This window comes from Salarias fasciatus, chromosome 20 (genome assembly GCF_902148845.1).
Source record: "Salarias fasciatus chromosome 20, fSalaFa1.1, whole genome shotgun sequence".
NCBI classification, from domain to species: Eukaryota; Metazoa; Chordata; class Actinopteri; order Blenniiformes; family Blenniidae; genus Salarias; species Salarias fasciatus.
In genome coordinates, this window is record NC_043764.1 from 13,015,234 (window position 1) to 13,035,756 (window position 20,523).

General features: G+C 46.9%; 1 protein-coding gene across 3 annotated transcripts in view; it reads right to left on the reverse strand.

The window, feature by feature from the left end:
* Window positions 1-2,533: 2,533 nt before the first annotated feature.
* Window positions 2,534-20,523, reverse strand: part of pkig (protein kinase (cAMP-dependent, catalytic) inhibitor gamma) — a 34,587-nt gene continuing 16,597 nt past the window's right edge. Inside the window, exons 1-3 of one of the 3 annotated variants that reach the window (XM_030119322.1) lie at window positions 19,000-19,118; window positions 5,837-6,021; window positions 2,534-3,308 (exon numbers count right to left, since the gene is read on the reverse strand). In XM_030119322.1, the coding sequence (XP_029975182.1) occupies window positions 3,226-3,308; window positions 5,837-5,993 (240 nt within the window). In that variant the 5' untranslated portion in view covers window positions 5,994-6,021; window positions 19,000-19,118 and the 3' untranslated portion in view covers window positions 2,534-3,225. Of the gene's footprint in view, window positions 3,309-5,836; window positions 6,022-9,806; window positions 9,990-18,999; window positions 19,119-20,523 lie in introns of those variants that run through there. The other 2 variants (XM_030119320.1, XM_030119321.1) reach the window with 2 other exon arrangements.

Consider the following 20,523-nt stretch of genomic DNA (forward strand, 5'->3'; position numbering starts at 1 on the left):
GAAAGAAGGGGGAAAAAAAAGATCTTTGACAAAAATAAAGGTTGCTATGAAATATTTCTGCATCAGTCTGTTTATAACACTCACCTCCAACTACAACATCCTCAATTAAAGTTTTTGATCTGCAAATTTTAAGTGCTTCTCGTGATGATTTTATTACAAAACAGGTTTTGAAGCTCGACAGGCAGATACACACATTCCTGACATCATTTTGAAAATACCAGGGAGGCAACTCTGGCAGGTGTGAAGAACATTCAGGGTATCTAATAGACATGTGGGCCACTGTGCGTCATTAAACTGAAGTTTACTTACAGGTGTCTTCTCTGTTGGTCGTTTGATGAACGTCAGTCGGCTGCTCCTCTTCCAGTGTGGATGATGATCCATGCCTGATGTGACTCCAGGCTTTAGCTGAATGGCCTTCCTGAGACACTCCTTTATTCATCTAAAAACCATTTAATGGATTGCAGAGAGACATATGGAACACACATCTATAACACAGCTATAAAGCACTAATTATATTGATAAATTACATATCTGTGGATAGTAGAGGGGAGCAGGAGTCGGCCCAGAGGACAAACTCAACAGAGGAAGACAAGGTTTCCTGAAGTGAGATTACAACGCAAAGCGCCACAACATCAATGTGAAGTTGGAAATATTGAGGGACTTTTCATAAAGACTTTTGAAAACCTAAAATGCATTTCTTCACTTAAAAAGGCACTATGAGATATTTCTGCATATATCATAACTCACAGGTGGCCAAAGTACCCCACTTCTTTACCGAAGTAAAAAACAGAATCTGACAAAATAATTTTGGTATTTTGCATGAATTTTGAGTATTTTGAATCTTTTTCATTAGATGTTGAAATGGAGAAATCATACACACATCCTGTTCACACGTGCACACACACAACTATTGGTATTTGTAACTATTTGTCAGCATGAATACAACAGCTCATTTACAGCTCATTCATGTGATTCAGTCTTTCATACTTTCGAATGAGGAACTACCTGATTGTATTTATGAAGATTTAAAAACAAATAGAAAGTCTCTTCACTGATGTGACTTGATTACCTTATTGACTCATCGCCTTCTGGAGCTTCGGTGTGCACACTGCTTCTTTACCTCCACTGTAACTCTGAAATTATGTTTCTTCAAATTTAGGGAGAAGTAGAAAAAAACTAAAATACCGATGGGATTAAAGTGCAGGAATAAAAAATAAATATTGCAGTTGCCATGTTAGCAGACTAAGAAAGCCACTGTTGTAATTTTCTACCAGTAGATGCTGCACTGACTCACTAGACTTCAGACTAATATTTTTGTTTTATTTTTATTTTTTTTAAAGAGTAACTTAAAGAGTCTACCTCTATCATACAAGGTCCATAAGAGTTATTACTGGAAGTTACACTTGTACGTCAAAAGCGAAAAACAAAAGTAGCTACCTAATCCATCCATCCGTCTTCTCTGCCCTCTTCATCAAAGTCAGCCTCGCTGAAGCTGATCGCGGCTGACAGCAGGTGACGAACGGTTCACCAAGGACAGGTCAACAGCCCATCACTGCTCAAACAAGCAAGTGCGCACACACACACACACACACACACACACACACACACACACACACACACACACACACACACACACACACACACACACACACACACACACACACACACACACACACACACACACACACACACACACACACACACACACACACACACACACACACACACACACACACACAAACGCAAGCAAGCAAGCACACACACATTCATTCATACAATCCTGTCTTTGGGTTGAAGTCAAAAACGTGCAAACTCCAAATATGAAGCCCGAATCGGCCCAGAATCAAACCTTGCTGAGGCGACAGTTCTGTCCACTGCAGCTGGAAGCCCCCAGTTTATTTCCCTTTAGGGATTTGCAACCTTTATGAGCACAAGAGCCATTCTAGCTACTTTACACCAAATAAAATTTGTCTGGAGCCATAAAAAAACCCTTTACTGGTTCACATCACTGTAGATGTTTTGATTGCTTGACTTTTCTTTTGTGTGAAAGCTTTAAGGAGACATGGAGCACAGGACCCTGAGTGACTTTTGAAACATTTGTAAATGCTTTACTTTTCCAGAAAATTAGATTTTCCCACCAATTTTGAGGAATATTTTTTTTTTCCAACAGTTTTAAGCAATTACAATTTTAATTTGAAAAGAAAAAGGGGCTTAAGTTCTGCATTAAAAAAAAACAATTTACATAGCTGACAATCTGCTCATCTTTGGAGATAAATAGATGTTTCTCTATAGTGTAAAGAGGTAAGTGGGAGCAGGGGTACCGGCAGGTGGATATGTAAACACCGGCTTCCTCTGCTCGTCCTAATGTACACAACAGCTGCATTCAGTAATATTTATGGTTCTGCTGGCGGAGCTCATTAGTCATGTGGAGCTGGGATTTACTGCCTTCAAACCTGCTCCAGCTCCAGTTTTCTAAGAGGAAGAAAATCGGAAACCAGCTCACTGCGCATGCACAAAAAGAAACCCGACATAATACAGTAATTCATAAGTATTTTATTACACAAAGAAGATCTGCTATCACAAAGTTATCACTGAACACTTAGCAATAAATATGAAGTCCGAACACGACAGCCAAACGGAGACTAAGTGGGGTTAACTATAAAAAGAAAAGACTGGACGATGAAAGTGAACGAGAAGGTCACAAACACACACGCCCACACACACACGCGCACACACACACGCACACACAGAAAGAAAAAAGACAGAACAGGTGATTATGAACGCGCCCTCTTCGAAACAGCTCCATGTTAGGCAGGAATCTGGAGTGTTGTTATAAATGTATTCTGTTTAGCTCGGTCCACCTCCACAGACACGAATCCAAGGTTTCTGTGCTTTCTGGTCTCTTCGGGAATATTAGTGACTAGCAGAGTGTGAGGCAGGAGGGCGGCCTCTCCCGCCGCCGCTCCGCCCCGCTACCCCCCCATCTTACAATCTCATCCAATAAAAAGGCGAACGTTGTGGGGCCGCTGAAGCTCCAAAGAGGTCGGCAGTGAGCGAAAAAAGTGTCCTCATGTTCACGTCGGGACAACCAAAGTACTCTCTATGTTTCCTTTCTGCGTCTTTCCGTCCCTTCCCTCTCGTCATTTCTCTCCCCGCAGCCTTCGATCTGTGGTTGTTTAGTATTTCTGTTTTCTTTTGCTGTTTTTTTTTTTTGTTTGCTTTGTTTTAGGACGGGCCTCCACTTCCCTGGGCGTCTTGGCTGGTGGAGCCTTCGGCCTCGGGGGCCGGAGTGGCCCCCGGGTCTCCTTCTGCAAAGCAACATGGGAAAAATAATATTATGTGGAGCCGTGTGTGGTGAGATTCCTCTGAGGGGAACCAGAGGGCTTCAGGAAGGAGAGAAATCTGGGAGTCAGGCCTTTTTTCAACTTTCACTTTTGAGACCATATCATGAAAAAAAATAGTAAGTGGATTAAAACCAATAAAGTTTTGAAGGTCACTGCATTAAAGAACAGTAAAGTTAGTACAATGTGATATAAAATCTGAAATTTCCCATAATGCATAGAATTTGAGCTTTGAGACATCAACAACGACAGTGATGCCCAGAATTTCCTCTGTACGACTGTCCAATCACAAACATGTCACACACCTGCAACACGAGCAGATCAATACTGCCAAAACACTCAACATGGAAGAAGTCAGTGTTGACAGCTGAAGCCATCTTAGAAAAAGGGGGCAGAAGCAGTCAGTCAAGGCACATTCCTGACAATTATACAGCGATAAAGTCATTAGATGGTTAAAGACAATGGGTGACATTTGATTCAAAATCACCTGCTCTAATTTATATGAAAACAAAATACATGAAGACACTGATGACGGCATGTAGAACCGGCAGGAAACGTTCATTTTCTCTGAGATGACACAGTAATCAATCATCTCAGAAAAATCACTGGAGCCTCCAGTAGGAGAGAAGTGACGGGATCCTGCAGGTTGAAATCACTTCACCATGATAACATTAAACTCCTGGGAGTAAATATGAGCCATGGGGCGTTTCAGGTTTTTTTTGTTTGGTTTTAAGTCTAAACAGAAAATCTTCACAGTCTGTTTAGCATATTTTTTTCTATAAGCACCTTTCAATGACTTGTTCATATCTCTTCCATAAAAATATATATTCTGATATTCTGAAAAACTGTAAACATTTTGTCATGATCTTTTGGTGTCCCCGACTGGATCCTGTCCTTGGGCTGTTGTGCAAATGTATTTTGTGACTCGTGAGGTCTTTAAGGAAGAATAATGAGGCAGAAATCCTGAGGAAGGAACTACAACTTCCTGCAGCGACACAGTGTCAGCATGGCATGAGATCATTCCAGGCCTGCGACCGGAGCGGACTGTGGTCAAATTGGTTATCGTGTCGTGGGAAGCCGGGAGAAAACAGTGAGTGGAGAGATTCGTGTCATTCTAGGACATGTTCTCCCTCCTCTCGGCTCGATTCTGATGCTTGCAGGTCATGCAAGCGACGGCTGGACGGAGGGAAGCATTTTTCAGTGAATGCTTGTGAGAGTGAGAGAGACGGAGACAAACAGGGAAAACCTGGACAAAGAGGAATTCTATCCTCTCTGTCCAATCATGTGTCTCACATGCCGAACTCACAAAAACACCCTGAATTATTGTTTCCTTGCAGGTTAATTTTTTGGCCCGAGATTCCCTTCTTGAAAGATAAACTAGCATTCTTTGGCATTTTTTAAGGCAATCTTTTAGAGCCCTGGAAACCAACGTTTCACCTTAAGATGTTACAAAGATTTGTGGAGAGTGTATCTGGAAAAGGTCAAACAAAATTATTTTCCAGGAATTCTAGAAACACTTTTACAAGCGTCACAAAACATTTGGCACAACCTATTTTATTAAACAGCCATGAACCCTTCACCCTCTCTCCAGTAGGACCTGGCAGAGAAAGCTGAGTGAATGTAAACTGTGTATTTTCTAAAAACTTTCAGAAAACGGACACAGACACACGCTGCATGCTGGGTTGCCAACTTGTTAGCTCGCCATTGACTACTGGTAAAAGTATTTCCACTGTTTCAGTCCCCAGAGTGATTATACTGTTAATCACATTCACCCATTCACACACACATTCACACACCAATGGAGGTGGCTGTCAGGCAAGGCGCTCAGTCCATCCATTGGGAGCAATTTTGCTCAAGAACACTGCGACATGTGGATGTTACCACCTGCTGTCATGGGAATGACATCAAATAAATGAATAAATAAGATTAAAAAGATAATGAAACAGCAAAAACTTAAACTGCTGGAACTGCAAATATCTGATTTACAACTAATGATCGGATTGAATCAAAAATATTGACTTTTTCATTAGTCTTTCATCAGCTTCAAACCTTTAATTTGACGGATTTGCTTAAAAGGCTGTTTGTGGAAGAAAAGAATTGAAACTGTCGTCCAGTTGTCGGTCCAAAGTTGTTGGTCTTCAGAGAAGGGAGTCAGAGTTCTGTGTAGAAGTCATTAAATACTATCAGCCATATCACATTTCACCTGCTCAATCCTTCCTGATGTTCTCAGGTCCGCATTTTCATTTCTGACAAGAACCAAGCATTCCAGGAAATCCTCCATCCTCTCGACTATTGAAGGATAAATGGACTTTAATTGTATTGTACTTTATGTGTGCGTTTGCTCATCTTCGCATGTGAATGGGCGAGAATAAGAATATACAAACCTTAGGATTATAAGACGTCCTAAGTCCTCTATGCTTCTAAAACCTTCTTTAACTCTGATTGGCAGAAGACGGTGTGAACCTGGACGTTACAGAGGAGCTGGTTTTACCAACCTGCAGTCTTAAGATCCATCTCTGCGAGGTCTTTGGTGAGTTCACTGGTGCTGGCCCCTGCCGACCCCTCCTCCCCTGAGATGTCGGGTACTGCGTTCCTGCGGCCTGTGCGATCACAGTTGATGAAGTCTGAGTACGACGTCTCCACGTCCATCATCTGTCCATGACCAGCGCTCTCATTACACCTGAGAGAGGAGGAGGAGGAGGAGGAGGAGGAGGAGGAGGAAGAAGAAGAGGATGTCAGAGGGCTGCGGAGGTGTTGCAACAAGCAAATAAATCACTCTGCTGTCTTCCTCCAATAGTATGTGGGAGGACATTTCTGCTCGTCATGTGCTTTTCTGCTTCAGCAGCACCAACAGAAGCACCGGGGAGAGGCTTTTAAAATGATCACACAGCGCCGGGCAAACGCTGGATGCCCATGTGGGGGACGGGGAAGCTGAAGAGAGCCTTCCGAAAAGGATGCACTTTATTTTTATCACATAACCGCAAAGTGAATTAGCAGGAAAGAGGTCGGGATAGTACACTGTGGCCACCCTTATTCCTTCAGAGCAGCGTCAGGTTGTTTTAAACGGTGAAGAGGTGAGAAGTGACCTGCTGTGGTTTTTCATTTACTTCACATCTTGTTGTCTCTTCATGTTAACAGACTTAATATTTTGATTCGGGCTCTGCAGGGCTTCACAATCCTGCTCCTTTCCAGAGATGGAAGCAAAATTGGTTATTTGTACTTTTCTTTTTAGGATACTCAGGTAGTTTTTGTCAGGTGCATCTGTGCTTGTTTCTCACTGCATTTGAAAACAAACATTTGAACTTTCGCCTCCTTACGTTCGTCAAATGTTTCTTTTTTTTATTTTAATGGTTTTCTACCTTTCCTTCCTAAATTTCAAGACGACTCTGTATTTTCTCCTTCTCCATATCCTTCACACTGGATCTTTTCCTTGTTTTAATCTTTGATGAGAAAGATTCAGAGTTAGTGTGAACACCAAAGAAAGGTTCAAGATCCTTTCAAAAAGCATTGCATATCAATTAAAGTGAAATCCATTTTTCCCTTCTGAATATCTCTGATAGCTTCTAATAAATGATTTCAGATCCTTTTCTTCTGCTGCAGACAAAATGTGGAGTCAGTTCCACTCTTTCCTGCTGGCAGTACATGATGGACAAGAAGCGCTGCCGCACACTATTGTGAGCGCAAGTGTGGATCACCAAGACAGAGGACAAGTGGGAATTGAAGACACCAACAGCTGAGAGGGAATTAATAAAAAGAAGAGTGAAGGTGTTAATAATTACCATTTCTATTTTTGTACAGCGATTAATGGCACTGCTGACATCTGTGCTAATTGGCCGTCCTAATTACATCAGGAAAAAAAAAAAAAGGCTCTCGCTTGCACAGTCACACCCCTCCACGGTGCCCATGTGTCTGTCTTCATCCGGCGAGGATTTAAGAAAGAGAGGAAGAGAGGAGGCCTGGAGGAGAGAGGTCTGATCAATATGGAAAGCCAGTGTAAATGAGCTTAAAACCATTGAGAGGACAAGAAGAGGCGGGGCCAGAAAGAGCCCCGGCACAGAGGGGATATTAAAAAAAAAAAAAGCAAAGCGAGCTCCCAACTGCTATTCATTCCTTCTCCGCTTCCTGTTCTCAGTCCATATTTAACTGGGTCATGAATCCTGCCAACCACTAAAACACCATAGAATTCCTGCAGGAGATCGGGACCAAAAGAAAAAAAGAAAGAAATAATGCTCCTGCTCTCGAAAAGCTTGAGAAAAAAAAGAACGAATAGATGCAAGGAAACCCAGAGACACTTTATCAGGCGGCGAATGACGTCACTGCTGCTGCTCTCCTGCTGCTGAATTCCCTGAAGGTCCGCCGCCGGCTGGCGCAGATAGCTGCGTGTGTGTGTGTGTGTGTGTGGCATGACTGACTACTTCACAGCTACAGACCCGCTCCCTATCAAAGCATGTCGCACTTCAATTCACGACCCGACAGCTGAGCAGCTGAGGCTACGAATCTTGGAGAAACACGAGTGCGAGCGGGCGGCCCGAGGGGAGGGGGGGCAGGGGGGGCGGGGTGAGGGGGGGGCAAGCAGGAGTGCGAGGGAGGAATGAGAGAGGAGCTGGCGGACACGATTGCAAATATGCTGACCCGGGGCCGGCCTGTTCCCAAACTCTCGCTCGCATTCTTTCAGTATCACTAAAAAAAGGTCCCACAATTGTTTTTTTGTTTTTCTCCCCGCCTCTTTCATACATATTATGGTACCAAAACGGAAGCAGCCGTGGTCGTTGCTTGCAGAGGTCAGGGAGTCAGTGGAGAAGTGGGCAGCACTGGCCGGGGGAATCTGCGGCGAAGGGCTGCGTTTAGGCTGCTGGGAGATACGGCAGCGACCTCAGAAAATATCACCAAGCCCCGTTTCCCCGACAGCTGCGACTGAACACACGAGCCACGACGCTTCTGTCTGCAGACGCCTGCGTGATCTTTTGATGGATGGTCATCGGGGAGCCGGAGCACCGTGGGAGGCCGGCGTATCTCTGGTCCCTGATTACACAAGAAATATCTCCTTCTGCTCAGCCTGGACCTCCAGGACTGAAGGTGTTTACACCCCATCAAGTCCCGATTATTCCCATGCCCCCTCTGCACAGGGGTGGGAAGAAAAACAGTAAACACTGTTCAACTATCTATGAACATTCTGCTGTTGTTCTGAATCGCGATCATTTCAGATGTAGGTTAATCTGCTTTAGACGGTTGTATTTTTAACCAAATGTTCCTGGCAAAACACGACAGGCCGAAGTAGTAACAGTACGCTGCTTATGTTTTTTTTTTTTTTATTTAAATGTCCTTCACATTCAGCAGTGTGTTTGTGAACCTTTTTGACGCATCTGACTGAATGTGAAGATTCTGAGACTCTGCAACAAGCCGTCACTCACTCGACGATGGCGGATTCCTTCCTGTCACAGAGAGGCCTTTGTCTGGCACGATTCAGCACTGCCTGGACAATTTTGGCACGTTAAAAAATATATATATTTATTAAAATGTCAAAACAATAGCTACGCATTCAGTGTTTATAAGAATATCCATCCCACTAAGGCTTTAAGGGTGGTGAAATTCACTATTTGTTACAACTGTTTGAGACAGTATTTATTGCATAAGTTTAAAGAAATAGGAGAGATGAACCTGATTTTCATTTGCTCAGAAGCCGGCATATCTCCAGCACAGACAGAAGAATAACAAAAAAGCATGGCTCTGACTTTCTAACAGAAAGTAGTTTTGTTTTCTTACGAAATTCAGATAAAATTGCAAATTGCTAGAAGAACTGGGAGTTTAGCAGTACATGAGAATAACATTATCTCATATCTCATCTGTGAAAGCTGCTTGTGCTGTCAGGAAATAAATAAATTCAGGAAATCAGGAGATGAACCGTTGTTTCTGTGTGGAAGGGTCACCAAAAGTCACATTATTTGATGTAGTGAGACATGCAGGTATGTCTGAAATAAGTATCTGTGAACCCTCGACTGTACCAACACAACAATACCAACTTTAAACCGTGATCAAAGACGTCACCATGACTACCCACCTCGTGTCTGAGCCAGCCTCAGCGTAGAATAAGCAGGACTTCGCCCCCCCCCAGCACCAGGCTTTGCACCAAGCTGAATGGTACAGTACCATCCACTTCTCTATCAAGGCAATAATCGTATCAATTGTGGCTCCAACCACATAAAACCTGCCATTACAAATCGCATTACAAAAGCAATTCTACTCATCACATTAAATTCTACTTCTGCTGAAAGACTACACCGCTCAAACCGACCGGCGGCTCCGGCTGTGCCGTTAAAACAGCCGCGAGTGCACTGGTGCGCTTTGTTGTGCTTGCCGTTGTCTCCTCCATCAGCCCAGTTGTTAGGCAGCTTATGGGAGTCCCATCTAATTGCCATTTGTTTGTTTAATTAGTCTGCTTGCCTGCACATGTGGCACAGATCCTACCGTGAGATCATTAACAGGTTTCCACGGAGGGACGATGATCCTCCGCCTTCTGCTGCTCGGCACGTGTTTGGTCTCAGCTGCGGCGGAGGCAGTTTGAAGGCACTGCGATCCGAAATCACTTTACGTCTGATCTCTGCTGAGCGAACGAAGATGAACTTGTTTTCCTGGCTGCAGCTCGACGGACTGACGCACGGGAGGCTGCTGCTTGTGTTGTTCACCTGCTGTGATTTGTGTTATGCAAACTGCATATGTAAAGCGGCCGAGACGAAGGGGTAAACAACACCAGCCTGCTGGCTAGACATCAAACTTACTGACAGAAACAGAGGCTGTGCAAAACTTTCATCTTATCGAGCAAATCGAATTCTGTCCATATACATTTTGGTTCAGTCAATTATATGTTTGTATTCTTGACCGGTTATTGTATTGCATCATGTGTTATTGGTTGAATATGTCATGCTGCGAAGAGAAAACAATTCTTTATGATGGAGAAAAGTCATACACTGGCAAAAGCTTTAGCTTTCAAAAGAAAACAGGCCTATAAAGTCAAAGTAAGATGATCGGAGCTCCTCCTGACTGACAGCTGCGTTGCTGCTTCACCAGCTGGACTAACGAGAACAGAAAAGACCTGCAGCAGGTGGTGAGGGTGGCAGAGCCCGGCATAAATACTCCACTGCCTCCACACAGAGACACTGAAACTGACCGATGAAGAACTGACTTCTCACCTAGAACCAGCTGCTAAACACAGGATATTTGGTCCATAAAACACTGTGACTGCTTTCACACTGAACTCAGGAGACACCAGAGTTGGACTGCAGCTGCTCCAACACCAACTCCTCAGGCTGTTTCTGGAGCCCTCAAACCAAAAACCAAAAATTCAGCCAAGTCGACCCTAATATGGCCCGTGTGAAATAACTTAAAAAAAAAAAAAAAAAAAAAAAAAAAAAGGGATTAAAAAAAACTTTCTATAAAGCAGCCAAACTATCCAATCCCAATGTTTGTCGTCGTTCATTAATGATATTAAATTCTGTTGGGACTCATGTTGCCTGGCTTTGACCTAATCACCTCTACCGCAAGTGTCAACAGTGCAAAATCTTTGGGTTACTTACGTAACCCCGGTTCTCTGAGTAGCATGAGTGAGTGTCTCACATTGGGAACGCCTACAGCGTGACCTCATCAGAAGCTCCTATTGCACTCCGCCAGCCACCATTGGCTGGAGTCAAGCGCGTCAGTGTCAGGGAGGGTGGAGACCCTCCCCCTATAAATAGTCCTGACACTGCGCTTCCCGTCATTCTAAAGACACACACCTCTTCTCGCTACGAAGAGCAAGGAGGGTGGTCTGGTGAGACACTCACTCATGCTACTCAGAGAACCGGGGTTACGTAAGTAACCCAAAGTTCTCTTTCATAGCATTCGTTTCGTGTCTCACATTGGGAAAATCCTGACTCCCGGATTGCTGTGCAGATGTTACGAGGCAATGAGCACCCCAAATCCAACATCACTGGGGCTGCGCCAAATTAAGCACTGAATGCGCCAATGTTGGAGCCGTCACATCAAGCCTGTAAAATCTGGCGAAAGTATGTGAGGAAGCCCAGCTCGCAGCAGCACAGATCTCCTCAACGGAGACCCCTCTGAAAAGTGCCCATGAAGTCGTGAGACCTCTGGTAGAATGCGCACGCAGGCCCTCGGGAGGCTGCAGTCCCTTGGCATTATAAGCCAAGGCAATAGCCCCCACAATCCAATGAGAAAGCCGTTGCTTCGAGACCGGCCTCCCCAGTCGGCTCTTAGCCCAAGACACAAAAAGCTGGTCACTCTTCCGACAGCTTTTCGTCCTGTCTATGTAGACCCTTAAGGCTCGCACCGGGCACAACATATGTAGCCGCTTCTGCTCATCGGAGGAGAATGGCGGTGGGTTGAAGGACAAGAGATCAATCGGAGAACATGATCCCAACACCTTAGGCATGAATGCTGGGTTGGGCTGTAAAGTCACTCTTGCATTCCCTGAGGAGAACTTCGTGCACGCTTTGTGTACCGACAGAGCCTGAATCTCACCCACTCGTTTAGCCGAAGCAAGACACAGCAGTAAAGCCGTCTTCAAGGCCACGAATTTCAAATCCACCTGTTCCAGGGGTTCAAAAGGTGAGTCTGAGAGGGCATCAAGCACCAAGGGGAGGTCCCAGGATGGTGCCAGAGATCTGCACACCGGAAGTTTACGGCGTGCGCCCCTCATAAAACGGCAGATCAAAGGATGCTGACCTACTGTCTTCCCCTCGAAGCCAATATGACAAGCCGAAATTGCTGCCAGATAGACCTTTATGGTGGAGAAAGCTCTTCCTTTATCCACCATGTCTTGTAAGAAAGACAAGATCCCAGTCACAGAACACTGGAAGGGAACCTGATGCGAGTCTGAGCACCATTTTTCAAAAACCGACCACTTTCTCCCATAAAGGGTCCTCGTTGACGGGGCCCTAGCACTCTGAATGGTCTCAATCACATTCAGGGGAAGGCCCACAGTCCTCAGATTAAACCACTCACAGGCCAAGCCCACAGAGCCAGCCTGTCCGGGTGAGGATGAAATATTTCTCCGCGCCCCTGAGACAACAGGTCCCTCCGGGTTGGCAGGGGCCAAGGCTCCTGATACAGGAGCTGAGTTATCTCCGCCAGCCAGTGCTTTGCTGGCCAGTAAGGCGCTATGAGAATCATCGTAAAGCCCTCCTCCTTCACTCTGACTAGGGTAGGAGAAATCAGAGGTATCGGGGGGAATGCATACAGGAGAGTGTGAGGCCACTGGTGAGCCAGTGCGTCCACCCCCAGAGGTGCATTCTGGTCGTGAAGCGAGAAAAACAGGGGACAGTGAGTGTTCTCTGACGTTGCAAAGAGATCCACTGATGGTCGCCCGTAACGCTCCCAAATCAGGCTCACCACATCTGGGTGAAGCCTCCATTCTGCATAAAGGGGGTTTCCCCTGGACAGGAGATCTGCTCCACAGTTCAGAATCCCCGGCACATGAGTAGCTTTCACGGACAGGAAGTGTCTGCTGCTCCAGACAATCAGTCTGTGTGCCAGCATGTGTAACTGCAACGACCTCAGGCCGCCCTGTCTGTTGATGTAGGCCACCACCGTGGTGCTGTCCGTCCTGACTAACACATGATGTCCCCTCATGAGAGGAAGGAAGTGTTTCAGGGACAGTTGAACAGCCATCAACTCCAGATAATTTATGTGGAATGAGCGCATGTGAGGAGCCCATGTCCCATTCACCGCTCTCCCTTCGAACACGCCACCCCAGCCCACTAGGGAGGCGTCTGTCGTGACCACTTTCCGGCACGTAATAACTCCCATTGGCACCCCCTGAGTGAGGAAGTTTGTGCTTCTCCATGGGACTAAGGCCGCTGTGCATGCCACAGTGACTCGCACCCTGCGTGCGCCATGACGGCGTGGGTCCAGCTTGTGAGAAGCCACCCAACGCTGCATTCCCTTCATATATAGGCGTCCCATTGGCACCACCACCAGGGCTGAGGCCATCAGTCCCAACAGACGCTGGCAAAGCCTGAGAGACACAAATTTTCCCCTTTGAAAAAGGGATAAACAGTCTCTTAGCACCTGTAGCCTTTCTCCAGTCAGTCTCACTCTGGCCTGAGCTGAGTCTATTAACAGGCCTATGAAAGTGATTTTCTGACAAGGAAGAAAAACACTCTTTTCCAGGTTCAAATTGAAGCCTAGATTCAACAGGTGTGCCGTGAGTTGCCTTGTGTGATCTGCTGCCTCCTGGTGGGAGGATGCCGCAACGAGCCAGTCGTCGATGTACGTTGCGACGCGGAGACCCCGCCCCCTCAAGGGTCCCACCGCCGCCTCCGTACACTTCACGAACACTCTCGGGCTCAATGACAGACCAAATGGGAGGACTAGATATTCGTAACTTGTCCCCTGAAAGGCGAACCGAAGATATTTTCGGTGTGGTGGGTATATTGGGATGTGAAAATAGGCGTCCTTGAGGTCGATTGAGGTGAACCAATCGCCCGGTCGCAGAAAACGCAGCAGGGAGGCGTGCGTTAACATCCTGAATTTGTATTTCCTGAGGTGACTGTTTAGATCTCTGAGATCTAAAATTGCACGTTTGCCGCCACCCCCCTTCTTGGGAACCAGGAAATATCTTGAATAAAACCCACTCTGGCAGTGTTCGGGAGAAATAATTCTTATAGCTCTTTTTTCTAGCAGAGCAGAAATCTCTTCCTGCAGAAAACGAGCGGCGTCGCCGTGAGCTTGTGACTGAATTACTCCCCTGAATTGCGGAGGTGTTACAGCAAACTGGAGCCGGTATCCCCTGCTCAGTGTCCTGATAACCCACTCCGAGTCTGTGCACTCTGACCAGCCTGCTATTTTCAGTGACAGCGGGCTGACAGGCCAATCTGTCATGCATGGAGTACCGGCGCCCTCTAGCGGCATCGCCGCGCGGAGCTGCTTGTTCGGTACTGCGCATGCGCGAGCCGAGACTCGCGCCACAGGCCCGTCTGTGCCGGAGAGAGGAATCACTCCCTCCGGGACATGACAAGTTTTGTTTTTCAACACAGTTTTTGTTTTGTTTTTCATTTTTTGTAACTGCGCCCTCGGCAACGTGCCTGGATGCGACAGTTGAAACATGTTTAATGTTGGACAATGTTGACAACATTGAGAAGCGCTTGTGAGACGTGTTTGTGGACCGCTGGGGGATTCCACCTGCTGGACGCTGTCTCTGCTCCTCTTTATGGGGCGCTGAGCCGGGTCGAACATCCCGACATCCAGACGCCAAACGGAACCGAGCTTTGTGAACCTGCTCGTGAACGCTGCTGCCGGCGGAGCGAGCGGGGCCGGAGAGGGGGGCCGGGCCACATCGCTCCCAACTTCTGGGGAGGCTAGGCCAGCCGCTTCTTCCTCCTCACCACCTGAGTGGAGGTGGAGGGAGGCTGATCAGGCTGAGATCCCTCCCGTGTGGAAGCCTTCCTCTGCCACGGGCCTCTCGGAGGCTGCGCTCCCGGCGGGGCCTGGGGTGCAGGCTGAGGCTTCGGCACCCTGGGGACCTTGAAAGCGGGTGGTGGTGGCCGAGCCGCTGCCTTGGCATAGGATTGGCGGGGAGCTGGAGGCGTGGAGGACGGCGCCCTCCTCGGCAAACACAGCTTCAAGGCTTCATCCTCCCGCTTTTTCTCCTCACACCTCTTCTGCATGGAGGCTACTGCCGAGCCGAAGAGACCCTGCGGCGAAATAGGAGTATCGAGGAGATCCTCCTTCTCCTTCGTCGTCAGGGTGGTGAGGTTTAGCCAGCGCGCCCGCTCCTGCAGAACCATCAGCCCCATCGCTCTGCCCTGTGCCTGGATCGCCACCTTCTGCAGGTGGAGGCAGTGGTCGGTGATGATGCACATCTCCTCCCACAGTGTCGGGTCTGGCGCGGCTGTCATCTCCTCCTCCAGCTCCGCTTGGTAAGCCATCAGGAGGGAGGTTGCGTTAACAGCCCGGGCTGTCAGTGCCGCCGCTCTGTACGCCTTCTCCGTGAGGCTGGACTGGAAGCGGTCTGCACTGTTTGGGAGTGTGCACCCCGGCGAGGACAGTGATGTTTTCGGGTGGAGATGAGCCGCCACCACGGGCTCCACCGGAGGGATGTTACGGAGACCGTGATTCTCCATCCCCTCGCAGTCGAGCACGGAGCTGCCTGCCACGGGGTGTTTCTCCCTGTATGGCTTGTCGCGCCACGAGACAGTGAATTCATCCAGCAGCTCTGGAAAAATCGGCAGCAGCTGCTTGCCTGATCTTTTCACCTTCGGCAACCTTTTCCCATCAAAACGGGAGCGCGTCACGTCAGGCTGCGTTTCAGGCCACTGGATGTGGAGCTTAACCGCGGCGCGTTTGCACACGTCCTGCAGGTCCAAGTCCATCACCGGGGAAGTGGAATCCCCGTCTCCTGCCGGAGCTGTCATCGTGGTTTGGGGTTTTGCAACCCGGCCCGACAGAGCCAGTGGAGAATCATCATCTTCCTCATCTGTCATGAGGAGATCCGATCCTCCGTCAGAGCCGCTGTCTGCCACTTCAACGACGTAACCCAGCGGACCTGCCGTGAGGTTGGAGTCGTCAATGGGCAGCGGATCTATAAAGTCGAGCTGGTCCCCCCAGCTGGGTCCAGCCTCAGCTTCGGGGGCCACCTCCATGAGATCCGTCGGCTCTTGCCCTGCTGCGGTGGAAGCCATTACCGGGTCGCCACCGGACAAATTCGTTAACCGAGCCAGGCGGCGACGAAGCACTTTGAGGGAGAGGCGAACACAGTGGATGCACTCTTCCGCGGACTCAAAGGCGGCTTGGGCATGTTTCAAGCCGAGACACACGACACACATCGGGTGAGTGTCCCAGCTCGATATTTTATTACCGCAGGGGCAGGCTTGCGCCTTTGGTTTAGCCTCGGCTTTCCGTGGCGGCTAAGGCGTTAGCCATGCTCACCTGCAGCTGCAAAGCTGTGAAGCGGGCTATGCTGCACCGGCTAACGCTAACCTGGCTAGGCTAGTGGGTAGCGGGAGCAAGGTGGAAGTGTTGCGACTTCCAGGGGCTTATAGCGGGAGTATTGCTACTCTTCCTCAGTGTTAGCTGGTAAAGCTAATGCCCCTGAGTATTGCTACTCGGGAGTGTTGCCACTCGGTTGTTTCTGCCGTTGAAAATATTGCTATTTTCGCCAGCGGCTCAGACTACTGTTTGGAGACAGGCTAGTCTGAGCAGTATCACTCGGCTTCTGTGTCAGGCCGAGAACCCAGCGCCCGGCGACCGAGTCTTTCGCTCGTTCTGTGGACGGTTAAGCTAGGTCCCGGTGAAACAGCTAGCGCAAGTGAGGAGGTACGGAACTTCTGCTCGTAGCGAGAAGAGGTTTTAGAATGACGGGAAGCGCAGTGTCAGGACTATTTATAGGGGGAGGGTCTCCACCCTCCCTGACACTGACGCGCTTGACTCCAGCCAATGGTGGCTGGCGGAGTGCAATAGGAGCTTCTGATGAGGTCACGCTGTAGGCGTTCCCAATGTGAGACACGAAACGAATGCTATGAAAGAGAACCCTGTAATGTCGTCTTACAGAGCTCCTCCTAGTTCAATAAAAAGATATCTTGTGAAAAAAAACTGTGGACATGGAGAGAAAGTTGACTGAGGTGCAGCAAGAAACACCACGAGATAAAACGTCTCGGTGTGCATTTCACCAAGACAATAACAAGTTAACCCGCAAAGGGAAATCACCGCAGAGCTGAACTCAAACTGGCCTCTCTTTCCCTTCTTCCTCTCTTACTTCTCCTTCCTGGTCTGCATAGTCATTTTCAGTGAGGGGAATCTCCTTGAAGAGTTATTTCAAGGAGATAACCTGATTCGAATTCGGGTAATTCTTCTGTTTTAAAACAGATGGATGCAGGATGATTGTCTCTAACACAAACCAGACAAGAGTCCAGAAAGTCAGCGTGAGGTTTAAACAAAGGGGTTTTCTTTCACGACAGGTTTGTGACCAGGCGAGGTGACATGTAACACGAGAGGCTCCGGCGTGGAGATGTGTGAAACAAAAGCCTTCGAGTTCGCTGAGGCAATATGAGTCAGCTGGCAGCTCGCGGAAAGGCGGGCTCACTACGAACCCATCAGAGCTTTTTAAGCCTGATTTGTGTGTAATAAACTCACATTATCTGCAATAACTTGCACAAAGACAGGCTTCTTTGCTGATGTGGACATCCATTAGGAGACAGCCGCTCCTGCAAACTCCAAGTCTGGAAACTCATTTTCCAGCAATTATTGACGAAGCAAAAGCCCTCGACATGAATGAGGGTCGACTGCTTCTCATAGCAACTCAGATTTTTCCACTGGCCTTTCTCTCCCACTGAGAGTTTCATCTTAAAAAAAAAAAAGCTGATAATTAGAAACAAAGTGAACCATCATGATTTATGTATATTATACTTGTTATATTTGAATATCAGTCTAATTTAAAGCAACAATAACAGGTATTTGCTGGCTGTATTTGGCATACAGTACACAGAGTTGGGGACAATCCATGTTACAGTCATTGCTTTTTGTCCTTTCCTGCTATTGATTAAAAAAACAATGCAGTTACAGTTACTTAAGTTTCTTCAGTCAGTGTAAAGTGTTTGTTACTCGTCATTAAACCAACTATTAGCCATAGCATCAAGCGAGTAGGTTATCTCCATTGAAGAGCAGCACTGTCATGGTTGTGCTAATGATCACATAAGCATTTTATAAGCACATGAGCCGATCTGCAGTTTTCACACTACACACATCCCCACTGTGTTTAAAATCATGTGACTGTATGATTCTGTCAACTTATGGTTGTTAAATGTGATCATGACTTTGCACACAAATACGTGATTTTGAGCATTGTTCAATTCTAAGCATGTGATCCAGCAAATCAACAAACTGCCATTTAATAAAAACAGTTCAAATGTCTTGTTTTGTATTTGCAGAAAAAACTGTAACCAGTCCAGTCACTTGCTGGATTTTTGTAGATGAAATATCTATTGTGTGTTAGAGTGATCAATCAGATCAGTCAAACTCCTTCTGCCTACACACCCTCCTGTGTTTTAAATCAATTGAATTGTCTATTTCTATCAGAATACAGCACAATGTGAAAAAGGTTCATCTGCTGGACATCTTTATCTGTACATCTGAGAATTAGAAGGCAAATTGAGCTAATTAGAGACACCGTCAGATTCAAACTTTAGGCTGAACATTTAGACTTTCATTACTGAATAATTGTTTTTAATTCATAACAAAGGGGGTGTTTTGCTTGTGTTTGTTACACAAGACTACCAGGTGTAGGATCGCTCCCAACCCTGAAAAATACTGAGCTTTTATCGAATTACTTCTAATCAAGTTCATCAGTTCAACAGAATGTAAACTATTTTCCAACACATCCATAAACAATTCAATCCAAAAACAGATTTCAAATATCTTGCTTAGTATTGCCAAAACCTAGACTAGACATTTAGTTTGGAATTTATTAGTTGGAGGTTGAAATATGTTTTTCCTGCTATGCGATCGATCTTTGCTTTTTCAGCTTCGATAAACAACCACACACACATACACACACACACTCACATCTTTTAAATGAGAGGACTGTAAGCTTCTAGAGTAACACTGCCACAACGCATTTCAAGGCCTCAAAAGATGAAGCGAAAGGTTTAACGCAAAGTGTTTGTCCTACCGAAGTAATCGCGAGGTCCTTCAGTTGCTCTCGGCCCCAAACAGACACAATCTTCTTCAGGCAGATTCATTCAAAATCCAGTGAGAGCTCCGCAGCAGCAGTGTGTCTCTCAGCTCCTCGCCCCGGCGCTGGCTGCCTCTCCAGCCTCCGCCGTCAGATGTGGTCTGGGCACTGTCTGTTCACATGATGTCAGCAGCTGCCCGCTTGACAGCGAGCCCACTCCAAACACAGGGGAGCCGTATTTCCTCCTCGGGATTAGCATTGTTGTTCCTCTCCCGCTCTTCCTCTCATAAATAAATAAAAAGCCCTGTCCATTCAAACGCCGGGGGTATATATCTGCGTCCACATCCTTCCTCTTCTTATGGGATCTGCGCCGTGTGCGAAGGCCTGATTTCCCTTGGTGGAAGTGAATATTACACCTTGGCAAACAGCGAGGTTTTTTTGTCAGCCGTTTACACCGACACACTCGCTGGAAGCTCTCCCTGCTCGGGACACGGGCGGACGACACACACCTCAACGACTCAAGAGAGGTTTTTCCTCGCCTCCCTTTCTCTCGGGCACTTCTTAGGGGTCTGAGGATCGGGTCTGAGGATTGGGTCACGGCGGCGTTATCACCGACAAGCCCATATACTCAATGCAATTTTCTATCGCCCACTCAGAGAGCGGGGATCCTGAGAACGATCCCAGCCACTCTCGTGTAATTGCCGTCCTAAATGAGCGCGCCGAGCTCTTACGCCCGGAGGCATTATGAATCAGCCGAGGAACAGCAGATAAGACGCCTGACCGGCGCTATTAGCATCAGCTACTGTGGAAAAGTCCTGAGTGAAGTAATGAATAAAACAAAAGGGAGCTTGGCGAGGCTGCCTCTTCAGAAAGCTTCGGCCAAATCAAAAATCAATCGAGCCTGGACGGATTATCTCGGTAGGCATACAGAGCAGCAGCGGCCTTTTTTGTCCCGGCGTCACGGTCATGGCTCGGAGCACATCCCAGATCAGTTCCCAGGATTCTGCGTCCGATGACAGATCAGAGTTGGAGGAAAAACAGAAATGTACAAAATGGCTTTGATTCAAAATGAGACATCTACCAATAAAACTCCCACGCCTTCTCAAACTGAGGCGGCATGCCCGGATAAGCAGAACTGCAGCTAATGATCACTTTCATTATTGACTTATTTGTTAAACCAATTAACTTTTGTCTCTTAAATGTCAGAAGAGGAGGAGAAAAGTTATTTAAAAATGCACTTTCTGTGGTTAAACAAAGAATAGAAAAGCAGCGAGCCTTTCACGTTTAAAAAGAAGCTTGAATGGGAGTCGGTCAAACGCCTATTTCTGGCATTAAGTCATTTACCCACGACTGACTGAAAAACTACAGCACAAAGCAGATGTAAAACATTCAGAAAACACTTCAAATTTAACTGTATTCTATTTAACTGTATTTTGTGCATTCAGGCTCAACATATCACAAATTTGTCATCATTGTGAAATCAACATGCACAGTGGATATATTGTGAAAACCTCAATGAAC